We start from the raw sequence: 14807 nt of genomic DNA, 5'->3' as shown, positions 1-14807 counted from the left end.
GGGAGTACTTATGTTTGTACTGTGTGACACTCTCTTCCCTCTGCACTGTGTGCAGGTTCATGTTAGTTATGTTGACATGCTTGAGCCCATACAATTGCTGCCTATCATTTCAGTGTCCGCTTTGGTATTTTGTTGTTCTTTTTTGTTTCCTGCAACCGCAATTTCAGCTGAAATGATTCGATTTTCCCAATTGCAGGACTAATAAGGGTTATCTAATCTAATTTATGGCTTCCCTAGCCACCTCTGGTTTTGGTATATGTACACAGAGAGAAGGAGAGCAAACAGACCAAGAGAGGAAAAAATAATGAGGCAGCTGCAGCATTTCACTCCCTCCACTATACTGTAGGGAAGTGACACATAGGGTCCGGACAGGTAGAGCTGAAGGGCAATTTCCTCACAAGATCATTTTTTGTATGCAGAAGTGAGCATGTCGCCACAGCTGGTTTGAAAAACACAACCGGTTAAAATATTCATTGACCTGAATGCTTCTCAAGTGGAGTGGCAAAAATGTCAAATTGTTGATCGTTTGGTCAGTTGTGGTTGCAAGAACTGGAAGAAAGCTTTTGTCATCTTTGGCAAGCATGAAATTGCACAAACACATCAGGACCAACTGGCAGCTAGGGAAACCTTTCACAGATGATGTCATCTGCGAGATAGTAGTGAGTGTATCGCAGGTGAATTGTTGCTGTCACTTCTATGTTAGGGAGAAGGGGACGACCTATTTGTGGCCATGATGAAGGTAGAGACAGCACAATCAGAGGGAATTTTCTCGTGTTTATGGAGCTTTTGTAGGAATTTTGTCCTTTTCTTCAAAAAGATAACCCCACCCACCAAAGACTCATTATATCTCGGTATATCGCAACATGATCATGATCAGCTGGTGGCGTACAAGCACATGTTAGAAGGCTCCATCCTAAAGCTATGTGAGCTATTCGGGCAGTAGGCAGAGTACACCCCGAAATGGTCACCAGCCAATCGCAGCATTTGATTCCAGTACTCCCTTTTAACATTTCGAGGTATTGATGGGAAATCGGCGCATATATTGAAAACTTAGGCACTTCCTATAATTTGTGGGCTGATCTCTTGGGATAAAATTGAGAAAATGGTGTCATGTGCTGAAGGTTGGATCCCAAAATGCAGAAACAAATGAGGTTTAAACTATTTATTCACATCGAGAGGCGTAGAACAAACTTGACTAGACGAGAAACGAAGAGAGTTGCACAGTGCAGAAAGTAATAATCTGGCGAAACACACAGTAAAAAGTGAATGGATCTGATTGGTTGTAACAAGTAAAGGACTAAAGGATGACATCACATAAGTCCAGACATCACCTAAAGGATTAAAGATCCGCCCTAGCTCTGGTTTCGATGAGCTCCCGTGATTGGAGGAGGCTGATGCTAAATTAACAATGTTTCAGTCACTCATTTCAGTCTGATAATTTAGACTGATATACCACCTTTAAAAACAAACATTGTTCTTTAATGTTACTATACCCACGAAGTGACTGCCAATTACCGTCATGCTAATTTGATTTTGATTTATTCTCTGTATTTTTTCTTAATTAAAAAATGATTGGACCTGAATGTATGAATGAATGCCTTGGCTTACTTTTTGATGACGCAGTGATCTTTTTTTTTTTTTCTTCAATTTTCTTAGTCTTTGTTAGCCTGTGAAACTGTGAAATTTTGCGCTTGCGTGCTACGTCACATCCTGTCCATAGCCTCCTCTGCTCATGAAACCTAGTGTCAAGGATAATTTGAAGGAAGCAGGTACAGTTGTTTTTGTCAAATAAAACTAGTGAGTGCACTTTCATGACCTCCATAACGATTATAACTTGTCATGTTACAGAATCCACGTGTTAATATTTCATCATATTGTATATTTTATATGTATTTTAATGATACTCTTTCACTTTTTATCCATGCAAATACAGTAAAGAAAAAAGCAAATTAGGCATAGTTTGTGAATGTTGTACTTTATTTGCTTTGAACTTGTGCATCAACTTCAAAGGGTAAACAGTGCACTGTATTTAGTTTTCACGACAAATCCATGTTTTATTTAATACATTAAAAAAAGAAACATTTACACACATTTTCTCAACTCTGAATCCTAAATATCATAAATTAGAATTGCAAAATGAATAGGCATCTTTTAAGTTTTTCTTCTTTTATGTAAATACATACATTGTATTTGTTTCCAACTATGTTGTCAATAATCATCTCTTATGTGAGGTAAAAATATTCTTCTTTATATGTTGTTCCTTTATACGATAAAAAATAGTTTTCTTCTCCAAAACGTCAATGGTTCACTCTGTGGGAAAACCAATGTGAGGACACGTTTACTGCAACGCTCTTTCTTGTGTATGTCAGCTCAGTGTTTAATATAGATGTATGTGAATACCAGTCTGGAGTACCCTACTGCAGGGGCGTAGTTGTCAGGGGAAGGGGAGCTTTTATAGCACAAAACAATTCAATACATTTTCACATGTTCTTACGAGCTGCCTTGAATGCAGTGCTTGACATTAATACACTGCCAACCTGCCAAATGTGCTTCCATTTCAGTCACCGCCACTCCAACTAGCCACTTTGGCAGCTTGAATTTTATATAAACAATACACTACTGCAACGGGTCATCTTTGATCCGTGATTCATATGAATTACTCTCCAAAGGTCCATGGATTGGTTGGTGAAATAAAAAAAAAGTTGTGCGTGTTCACGTGAACTGAAGGCAGCGTGTTTAATTCACACTCACTAGTCAAGCACAGCGGGAGTCAATGCTGGGGTAGCAAAGGAGCAGCGGAACTTGAAAACCCTCCTGTGAAGTGTCAACGCCGGAGCACGTCTGATGGGAGAGTATTCGGTCGGTGCTGCACGTGCGCACCCACACACTCATTAAGCCTCATAAAAGAGATATGCCACGGCAACTGTTTAGAGTTATTAAGCATGTATTAGTAGTATCCGATTTTCATTTATGTTTCTCTTGCAGCTTTATCTCTGACCTGTTTTACTGAATTAGTTGTGCATCACCCTTATTATCCAACAACAAAATGGTGTCTAGTAACTTTGGAAAACCTCCGGCCACAGTGGCTGGTGAGCAAGTTAATGTCAAGCCCTGCTTGAATGTATCATCAACAGTCATTGCACAGACGATTAATCACACGGACAGCAGACGAGACAAATATATGCTGCCTGCTGCCGGTCATGGCAAGAGGCAAAAAAAAAAAAAAAAAAATCTCCTTTCATACATTTTTCATGTTGGCATACATCTTGTGTCGAGGCTTTGGTGGACTTCAGAGGTTTTACATATTTCAAGTTGTCAAATGATGTCAGATGTTGATGAGTTTTTAGTCTAAGTTGATGTCCACTTTGCTTTGGGAATCAGTATTCATGTGAAACATTTTTTTTTAATGGCTCAAATCCCCTCCCTTTTATTTAGTGTTTTACAAGAAAGCTGGAAAGATTTATATTTTACTGATTTTTTGCGCTTATTCTTGCCATTGGACATTTAGGACCATATTCTCCTGTTCATGTGTAAGTTAAAGAATTATGACCCGCCCACCATGCATAACCTGGAAAACTCAATTTCTGGGTTATAAGTGAGCAAGATCCAGCTCTCCAGTATGCACAGAAATACGGAATAGTACACACATTTTTTTTTTTTTACAACAATATTTATGATTTCATATGTATCTGTAGATGAAAACGTGAAGCTTGTAAAAGAATATACACAAGTGACATACGAACTGTGTTCCATTAAAATGAATGGAAGCAAGTCCCACCTATCAAATATATCCCAATTTTTTCATCTTTATTATTACCCACGTCTTTTTTCTGTAGCAACCTGTATCTTCTTTGTCTTTTTATGGATGAAATAAAGTGATATAGAGAAACATATTGTATGAAGAGCCTCAGAACGCGATAAAGGCTCGGACAGTTCACATCACGATAGGTCCTTATGTTAAATTTCTCACTGTGCAGGGGGGTGAGTAGCCAACTGTCTTTTTTTTTTTTTTTTTTTTTTTGCAATGATCGGGTCCTAGAGGGATTTAGAATCATTGTGCACAGGGCTCTACACTAACTTTTGCACTGGTAGCACTGGTGCTACCAACTTTTTCAGTTGGTTGCATCACACAGGTTTTGGTCGCACACTTTTTCGGGGAGATATAGCATAACTGTATTTGCTCATGTCTCAATTTGCATAGCGTAGTTTCAGATGACGTAAAGATTGACAGCGACTTAACATATAGCCGCAAATTATTTTACTGTAACAAGATTTGTCTGCGATAAAATAGGTAAATTGTTTTACATTAGCCTACTTTAAAAGAAAGTGAAAAACTAAAATGGAGGGTGGAAGCCTAGTCGATGATTAGGTATTGTAAACAGACGTTACTATATGGATCATTGATTGTAATAAAGTAAAAAAAAGAAAAGAAAAGTGATTTCACACCCATTATTCTTCTTAATGTATGCCAGCTTTTATAGATTGATAGAAAGCCTACATTGTTTATATATTTGCAATTATTAACGGTTAATGCATTGATGGACATTTTCTGTCTGAGTGTGAAATGCCCAACAGTATTTGAAAGCAGCTCGCGGCTGATGCGTTCAATGTATACGGTGCCGTTAGTGCCTAGTTGCTAACACCGGATACTTGTGCCATATCATACAATGACAGAATAATTCACAGATTAATTAACTTTCTTAGCGTCTTTCATTGGCAATTAAATATGATTTCGAGGTGGATTCATGTTGATGTTGGAAGTCGCTTGCCGCATTTAGCCGCGTCACCTTCCATGTGCTGCGTGGGTCATTTTCAAAATACAAGTGACAAGGCAATTGCTTTAAGGTCAATGTATTACTTGGAAAGCTTTTATTTTGAAGTTGGCCTCCGCAGCACGTTCCGATGTACGACTCGAAGCGTGGCGCTTGATGCATACACATCACGGCTCAAAGATGAGCCGTTGCACTACTCATTAAAACTTGTACTTGCGCCGTGCGGCTGAATTAATTTTTCACCAGCACAGGCTGTACACTTGGCCGCATTCGCGGGTGAATTGGTCGCAGTGTCGAGCCCTGGTGCAGTGTGCTAAATTATTTTACGGTCATGCTAGCCATTGTGGGTAGATTCCATGAAGGTACAAAAGTTGTTTTTTTTTCAATGGGTGGATATGCACAGCCAAAATGCGTACAGGAGAATATGCCCCTTATTTATTTGGGTACCTTGGCTTTACTGTCATTGATTTTACCTCAACCAGTTTGGTTATTTAGTTCTTTGACCACTATGGAGAGGAGAAGTTGAACTTGAGAGAATCATCATGTGTTCATAAAAGTTGGCTTCAAGTTAAGTCAACTTTCAACATTTCTTCACAATGTTGTATGTGACCTCATTAGTCTAAACATGACGTTCTGATTAATATTACAGTTGTGAAATATTTACATAGTTATGAAGCAAAATCCAGCCATATTTGTCCATCTCAGGGGGCGGCCATTTTGGCACTTGCTGTCGACTGAAGATGACATCACAGTTGCTCCGGCAATGACCAATCACAGCTTCTGTTTTCTGAAGCTGAGCTGTGATTGGTTACCAGAGACCATAAATCATATTCCATTAACACAATATCAACCAGAATACCATATCTAGACTAGTGGTCCAAAAAAAATAAAAAATAAAAATGTGGGGTTGACTTCCCCTTTAAGCTCCATTTACACGATGTTGCCGGTGGTTACAGCAGAAAAATGTGGTGTGCTGTGGGATTTTAGCCTTTGATTGTTCCATGGCTATCCCGTTTTGTCCACGGTGGCCTGAAATTGCCATGGCCACACTGGGAACACTGTAAATGTAAATGTAGCTTGACTCTTGAACGATTCGTCGCCCACACTTCTGAAATGTTGGCTACGCCCCTGCACTACTACCATGAATGGCACTCTTGATGGTGAAGTTCATGTTGGTAAAAACCAATACAAAATGTTGGTTCTCTTTGTACAAAAAAAATGTTCTTAGAAATTGTGGTTGCACATAAATATTAGATTTGTTGTAAAAGAAATGGAAAAAAAGCCACAAGAGACATTACACAGGCTATCGTAAGAAACTTTAGCATACAGACATGAACTTGAGATTTACTGCCGCAGTGAAAATCCAGTCTGTATAAACAACAAATTTCATAAATAAAACAATAAATACTTGAATAAATACAGTTTATTCACGTGTGTTTGCTTTGAATTCATGGAGCTGTGCCAATCACATCCTAAAATTCCTCTAAATTGAAAGTAATGGTGTATGCGCCTCATTAAATCCCTATTCATGACTACAGGCTGATACAATACATGGAACTCAACAGCTTGCTATATCGGCCCTAAACCATGCATCCTTTGGTTATATCTCTGCATCCTTCCCATACACTACAATTGAAGGCTAAACGTGTTAGTACTCTGAAACACAAATAAATTAATATCACTTATTGCCTGATGGATGATATATTACTTTTTCTCGATTAATTATACAGTATGTGACAAAGAAATATAGTACTTCGCTATACAATTACGAATCAGCTGCACTCATTGCAGTCTTTGAGGCTTGGGGTTAACTTGAGTTGTTTTGCTCATTCTAATCCATGTTTGACAAATCGTGTTAGTTTCCAGTCCTCTATGTGTAATCTGATGATTAAGATGCTCATGTTGCTGCTCCCCCTTCTAGGCAGCTTAAGTAAATTAAGATGATGATGATGATAAGGTCCATTCCACCATTATTAAAATTTGAATATTCCAAGTTCTGCCTTTCTCAACCCATTTTTTTTTTCAGGCTTTGAAAATTCCACTGCCTGTACTTTGCACCTTGTTATTGTGGTAAGAATAATGAGGTAACTCGCTGAATATTCTCCTTGATTCAAGTTATTTCCACAGGAAATATTATTGAATTCAAGTTAATCTTTAATAAGAATGACTCTTTGCCAACGCACTCTCAAGCACCTCTGCTCCATGTCAAAAAAGAACCCAACGTGTACTCCCTCCGTTTACCAGTTCCCCCCGCGGTTCTCCCAAGTGTCTCGACATGCCTCCTCATTGCGGAGACGAGGGCGAGGAAGTGATTGCCATTTCATGCCATGGTCTCTTTCCCTGGCAGTCTGCGGTCGTTGAAGGTGTGCATGTTGATAACCTCCTCCGTTTTCGCCAGGACGGCTGGCTGAGGCTTGTGTCTGAGCCTGCGCTGGCACTTCAGTGACACCCTCAGTTCGTCCACCATGACACTGCAGAAGGACCTCTAAGGTTGACAATAGAGGGGGAGACAATAGAACAGAATTGATTTGAGACTTGCTGCTGTACGAATCTATCAAAATATACAGTATAATTCAATACTGTAAAGGTTGTGAATGAGAATGCGTTGGGATGATTCGATGGTAATGGTGTGCATTTTGATGTTTGATGGGGTCGTTGCAGTTGATATGGATGGCAGAATCATGGATGGATTGAATCATGGTTTATTATTCTTTTATAATTTCAGAACTGAAACATTTGATCAAGTCATCCATCTTATTGCCATGATTTTATAGAGAAGAATTGAATATAAAAGTAGTTGTGGATCTACATTGTTGTTGGATGAACAGTATAAATACAGCACAGCTACCAGAGCTGTCATGTCAATACTCATTTAGGCTATATGCGTATGGATATTAATGTCTCGCATCCTTCCAATATATCATCCAATATTTGCTCCCATATTGGTTTCCTATTGACTTCCCCTAAGTCTGCATAGTTTTTCAACAGATCAAAGAGGACTGTCAGCTTGTTTTCAATAAATCTTGTGATGTAATTCACAACATCAAATAAATGGCATATGATTGACAGTGACACATTTAGAAGCTCAAGGACCATGGGAGAGTGTTTTTTTTTGTTTGTTTGTTTTTTTGTCAGCCCAAAATACTAAGATGCCTAATTTCATAGACAGGCCTGCGTAAAAACTGGTGCATCTTCATTTTTATGCCGAAGGGATTAGCATTATCATCCTAAATACGTATTTTAATTAGTTCTGTCAAAGTTAAAGCCTTAACTAATTAATCAAGCACAACAATTACTGCATTAATCATGCATTAACGCATATTAATCACACTAATAATTTGGTTGGTGGTTGGTGATGGATATGTTTAAAGATAGCGCTGGTTGTGTCTGAGCAATAAAGTATTAAAGTAAGCATTTAATAAATGGTTATGTATGACATTCAGAATATTTGTTCAAGTCAAAATATTGGGGTCATTTTCCCCCCCATTTTAAATTATGCAGTTAACTAACTGATTAGAAAAAGAGGAGGATGAGAGCGTGCATGAATACAATTGAACCATAAGGACACAGAATGACTCTGATTTAGTGTCAGGTCTCATATTTTGGACTTTAATGAAACTTAATGGGCATTTACTCGACCTACTATGCGGTTGTTAACTCCAATGGACTTTACGATTGTTTATGCTGTGCTGTACTCTATGCGCTTGGCTTGTTTTAAACTTTCCCTTCATAGCATACAGTATTTGGCAGCAAGACTACAGTACAAAGCAAATGGACCCATGCCTATGCTGAGGAGGAAGCGTACTGTGAAATTCTGTGCTATGTATTACACAATCAGCTTGCTTGGAATTTTTGTTGCTTTACTTTGTTATGAGCAATATTGACAACAACATCATGGGATGGGGATTTATTAATCACTATAGTGGTCATTCTTAGAGTGACTAGATGTCCAATTTTGGCTGGGACATCCTGTTTTTTTGAGCCTTGCGTCTCACATCCTATTATTTGCCACGTGTATGTCAATCACACAGTTGCCATAGCGATTCATAACGATAAACCCATTAAAAGAGACAGACAATGCAAGCTGAGTTTTCGAGCTGTATTTTTCCAATGTTACAATGCGTGAGTGACCGACACAAGTTAAACGGCACAGCCAGTTTCCAATAGCTGTCGGGACCGAGCAAAAAAGGTTGGCTCATGGTGAGTGCATTGACTTGCTTAGTGTTGTTGAACAGTCAACCAAGGTAACATTTAGCATTAGCGATTGATGTCGGTCGTCTTTCGCACCCCCAACACCGTTGACAAAGACTGACTAGCGATGAAATTTATTGTATATTATATAGCATCCCACTTTTTCATTTTTAAAATCTGGTCACCCCAGAGTTATTGTGCTCGAGTTTTGGTTACCTTATTTATACATTTAGTTATAGGAAAGTAAAAATTAGGAGCACACTGAGCACCGCCTCTGGAAGTGAAACTTCAATCACCAGTTGAGTGAGTGAGTGAGTGAGTGAGTGGCCACGGGCAGTCCACCCTGTGTTCACCATGAATACCTAGAATGGATATATTATGGAAAATTTAATTTCAATTTCTTGTATTCAAATAATTATGTGTCTCTAGTAAATCACCCAAAGGAAAGCCTTAGTTTTGTATGTACTATTTCTGAATTTCTGTCTGTGAGCGAATCGTTCTACATTTCCATCCTCACTGTTGTGTCTAATTTACATAATAAACACTCCCAGAACGAGTTTCTCAGCCAAAGACTTGGCAGCTAGGCTGGCCGAAGTGCCAAAGCGAAAGAATCACTTTGAAGTGGCTGCAGAAGCGCTATCATGTCAAAGCCAAGGCGGAGCTGCAGTGTTAGCACAGATTAGCATTAGCGGACAATGTTACCAGCATTAGCTTCTGATAACCGGCACAAACTGAATGTTGATTGTTTCATGTGTTGGTGGGGAGGATTTTTGTTTGGTCATGTCACGTGACACCCTATAAACAAATTGACAAATGTGAACTCGAGAAGCACAAGGTATTCTTTCGAAAAATAAATGCATGGGAAGTCATTACAATGATGTATATGCAGAATACAGGTATTTTAATCCTACAACAGTCAAGAGATCTGTCTTTAAATCTGAACATGCAAACTATGTGGAGTTTGAAGGTTCATGGGTTTTCTCCGCATACTTCTTCCTATGTTACAAAAACATGCATGGCAGGTCAACTTAATATTCTGAATAAATAGAGTTATATTCATATCATATCAATTGTCCATAGGCGTGAATATCTCTGTGTCCTATGATTGACTGGTGTTCCCTGCTTCTCGCCTGCTGGCATAGACTCCAGCGACCATAATGAGGACAAGCAGAACGTACAGTACAAGACTTGGATGGATGGATACATCCGTCAGTGCTAGAGAAGAATCATACTATTGAGTCATGAAAAATGCAATTATGCAATCCTAAATAAATAGTGTTTTGCACAGTATTTCTGTCTATCGAGATGCATCTGTGCATACTTTCCACATACCACCATACATACATAAATGCATCATGTGTGGCAATAAACACTGCTGATTACCTGAACCACACAGTAGGCAGGCTTTGCTGGCTATTCATTTACCCCCACCTCACCATCTGTAAAATTAAATGGCACTGCTGGTTTACTGGTAAAAAGCTATGCAGGCTCCAGGCTTTGTAGTGCACTGGGCCACTCTGCTCAGGCTCAGGGGACACATTGCCATCAAATCTGCCTGCTGGTGGTACGTTGGATTGATAGCGGCAGCTTAGGGTCATTGGATTACAGAGTTTTTATGATGCTCAACAATCAGCAGCTGTGCCACAGCTCTGAGGGTGGGCCCGTTTGCACTATGGAGAATGGCAATTTTGTAATGTGATGCGGGAAGTGGAAATTGAAAGAAGGCAAAAAAAAAAGTGCATGTAGTTTGCACACAGGCATCATCACACAAATGAATACTGTAAAAGGTAATAAATCACCATATATAGACATTTGATGATTCGTTATCAGTCTTAGCTTCTTATACGAACTTGAGGTGTGGCCTATCACTAATCAGAAAATGTTTTTGTTTTCTTTACAGTGAGCCCCCATATATTGCCAGGGATACTGTATGTTTCAGGCCCATCTACAATAGTTGCAAATTCACAGAAGATACTTGCCTATTCTACTATTTTTAACAGCTTGGATACAGTTTAGCGTGATTGCCATTCATGAGAGATACCCATCCAAAAATACTTCCGTGTCTTTTTATTCTTGTATATATTTTGGTTTGTTTACCATTAAAAAAAAAAAAATCTCAGCTGTGATCAATTTGCACACATAGCGGCTACAAGAGTCACAGGTCAATATGAAGTTATGTCTTTAGAGTCACTGATGATGTGGTTCACGTGTGAGTTCTGTGCCGGCAACTTTGGTCCAATTCCCAGTCAATGATGGGGTGACTAAGTGTGGCATCATTTTCTTATAGTTAATAAAATGTTTAAATGACGTCAACTAAGTTTTTTGTTTTTGTTTTTCTCTTCAATGCACAGTGCAACGTCTTAAGTGCAGCGCTGCCTGGTCAATGGGTTGTGGAATCAAAAACACTCACTAACTATGGCCAGCAGATGGTAGCATTGTAACTCCTTTCAATGGGCTGTCGGTGTATGAAATTACAATAAAACATGACAAAATCTGATGAAATAGACCGTTTTCAAGGATGACATGAATTATCAAAGCCTTTGTCATATCAAAGGTTTTTTTTGATAACGTGTGGCAGTAAAAGAGTTAAATAAGGCCCCTGGTCTGTTTTGACTTTTGTGATCACTGCATCAGATTAGATAGATAGATAGATAGATAGATAGATAGATAGATAGATAGATAGATAGATAGATAGATAGATAGATAGATAGATAGATAGATAGATAGATAGATAGATAGATAGATAGATAGATAGATAGATAGATAGATAGATAGATAGATAGATACTTCATGGTCGGTGATTGCCAAGTCCCGTTGACGACGATGCCCAATTTTCACAGATTGCTTCCACATTTTCACCGAATGATTTTCACAGATTGCTTCCACATTTTCACCGAATGCTTTGATGCGAAGCCTCGCAAAAATACACGGAATGAAAAGGACAGTCTGTACTCACCCCGATCGACGGACGTAAACCTGCTTCAGTCGGTGCTCAGTCTGTGTATTTTTTCGAGTCGTCATTAAGCTGTCGCCGAAATGTGGGCATCGTCATTGACGGGAATTGACGACTGACGGAAGTGCCCACCTCTGGTGATTTGTCATTTGTAGTATAGACAGCAGGGTCTGATCCAAGTCATGGCGCAATCCTAACCGGCAACTGTAGAGGCAATTCATGATTTATGAAGCTACGACTAATTATGCAGCTTTGAGTTACATGACATGTGTCATGTCAGTATTGGGAACACAAAATATAAAACTGATGCTGCAGATTTTAGAGATTTACAAAAGCATGCAACTCATAAGCAGCACTGAAATGCCAAATGTAGAAACACGCAACGTGTGCAGCCTCTGGCAGCAACCATCAACTGATAGTCACTTTCTTGCACTCATCTACATGTAAATGTCATCATATTCCATCTTTTTCCAACAGCCTTGCACGCTCAAATGTAATGCTTGAGGGGGTTTAGCAGTATAATGGTTTTGGATACAAAGCACCACTGGTCAGTATTTAATGAGTTGAGAGACCAGCTCTCAATGGCTACAAATGTCACCTACACACAATTATTGTTTTCAAGGAAGAATGTGTGATTTTAATGTACATTGAGAATTGTTGATGTTAAATACAATACTGTTTTACTCATTTGAAAGAATTATAGTATTAGATTTTTTTTTTTTTTCCAGAAAAGCAAATCTGTGTATTATGTTGATTCTGAAAGTAAGTTTGGTTAGTCAATATGAAGTATACAAGTAAGTATTAGCAGTAGCAGGATTATAGAATAGTGACCCTTGTTACCAGATTGCCCATCATGACATATCATGTGGAGGCTAACATCATCCATCCATCCATCCATTTTCTTGACCGCTTATTCCTCACAAGGGTCGCGGGGGGTGCTGGCGCCTATCTCAGCTGGCTCTGGGCAGTAGGCGGGGGACACCCTGGACTGGTTGCCAACCAATCGCAGGGCACACCGAGACGAACAACCATCCACACTCACAAGCACACCTAGGGACAATTCGGAGCGCCCAATTAACCTGCCATGCATGTCTTTGGAATGTGGGAGGAGACCGGAGTACCCGGAGAAGACCCACGCGGGCACGGGGAGAACATGCAAACTCCACCCAGGAAGGTCCGAGCCTGGACTCGAACCGGAGATCTCAGAACTGGGAAAGCAGATGTGCTAACCACTCGACTACCGTGCCGCCCGGCTAACATCATCATCTCCAAAATATGTTAACCGCATTCCACTTGTTTTTTCAACACACAAACACCTTTACATGTGCATATGTGTGCATCCATAAGCATGCAAAGGTGCAATAGTGTTTGTTCATCTGTGTGTATGCATGATGCGTGCGTGTTACAGGAGATAAGATGGGTTCCTCACACACAGCCATCTGGTGGTCCCTGCACCTCGAAAGCCAGGTTAGTCTGCAGCAGCCTCAGCAGCAGGCAAGGAGAGCGGGAAAAGCAGCAAGAAGACGAAGAGGGGGAGGAGGAGGAGTGGGAGTAGTAAGCAGAGGAGGAGCTAAGGGAGGGAGACAATAGAGGGTGGGACAGGAGTGGAACAGGAAGTGGATGAGGAGAGGGAGGAAGGGGATAATCATGGTAATCATGGAAATCTGACAGGCTAGCATGGAGATGACAATCCATTTAAAGTCAATAATGCATTTACACTGGTGGATAATGAGTCCCACTATGATAGATTTAAGAATAGAGGGTGTGGTTGGGTTATGTTTAGACATAATTTATTTTGCACATAATATGAGAAATCCATGTTTTAAAATTGTGAAAATATGATTGAGGTACTTATATAAATGTAATACAAGAGTAAAACATAGAAAATCATGACAATGGGAAATCATGTGACTATTACAAGAAATTATTGAAAAGTTATGACAAGAACACTGACAATAAACGTGGTTGTTTGGAGAGCAGTTTGATGATGGCCTTGGCGTCCTGATCCCCAGATACCGAACATGACTCCAGGCGCGTAGAATGTCACCTCTCTGGCATTGAAGGTGCCCAAGCTGCTGTGCGAGACCAAGAAGTTCAGACTGGGCTCCAGTATAAGTCCTCTTGAGAGGAGTTGGACTCTCTTCTACTCTGAAGTTTGCTCTGGTGAGAGGCGCAGAGCAGATATGCGTATACTCGTCGCCACCGTGTTCTGTGCCTGTACCTGAATGCGAGGGTAGACTCCCTTTATCTTCAGGATGGGGCTTGACTTGTTTGTGCTGATACACTAAACAGCAGCTCAGAGTACCCACCATTTTTGAAGTCCTTGGAGGAGGTGCTGGAGAGCGCTCTTGCTGGGGACTTCACCATGGTAACTTAAATGATCATAAGGGCAATGATAGTGAGACCTGAAATGGTGTGATTGGGAGGATCAGATTCAGATCAGTGTTCTGTTATTAGACTTTTGTGTTCATCAATAATAAATACCAGGTTCAAACATAAGGGTGTCCAAACATACACTTAGCACCAGGACACAAGATGATGAAACTGTGGTTGTGTCATCGGACTTGCAGCTGCATTTCTTGGACACTCGTGTGAAAAGAGGGGCAGAGTTCTCAATGGGGAATGGGGTAGTGAACCTCAGGTGTCGTTTTGGCCCCTCTACGACTGCAGGCTCCAAGTCCGATTTGTTTCAAGTGAGGGTTGGATAAGTCTGCCCTTTGTTACCGATTCTGTTCATAAGCTTGATGGTCAGAATTTCAAGCCGCAGCTGAGTTTTGGTGGCCTCAGTATCTCAACTCTACTTTTTGCAGATGATATGGCCACAATCTTCAACCCTTACAGGAGTGGTTTGCAGCAGAGTGATCTGGTTGGGATGAAAGTCACGTAATCAG

The 14807-nt window shown here is 40.0% G+C and overlaps 1 protein-coding gene across 7 annotated transcripts in view; it reads right to left on the bottom strand.

The window, feature by feature from the left end:
- Positions 1–2926: 2926 nt before the first annotated feature.
- Positions 2927–14807, bottom strand: part of LOC144021906 (glutamate receptor ionotropic, kainate 2) — a 157927-nt gene continuing 146046 nt past the window's right edge. For 6 of the 7 annotated variants that reach the window (XM_077526157.1, XM_077526160.1, XM_077526159.1 and 3 more), the window contains one exon: positions 2927–7257. In XM_077526157.1, the coding sequence (XP_077382283.1) occupies positions 7010–7257 (248 nt within the window). In that variant the 3' untranslated portion in view covers positions 2927–7009. Of the gene's footprint in view, positions 7258–13345; positions 13487–14807 lie in introns of all 7 variants that reach the window. The other variant, XM_077526162.1, reaches the window with a different exon arrangement.

The sequence above is a fragment of the Festucalex cinctus genome, chromosome 7 (assembly GCF_051991245.1).
Source record: "Festucalex cinctus isolate MCC-2025b chromosome 7, RoL_Fcin_1.0, whole genome shotgun sequence".
In the NCBI taxonomy this organism is placed as follows: domain Eukaryota; kingdom Metazoa; phylum Chordata; class Actinopteri; order Syngnathiformes; family Syngnathidae; genus Festucalex; species Festucalex cinctus.
Note: the sequence above shows the minus strand (reverse complement) of the source record. Positions and strands in the feature narration are given on the sequence as shown.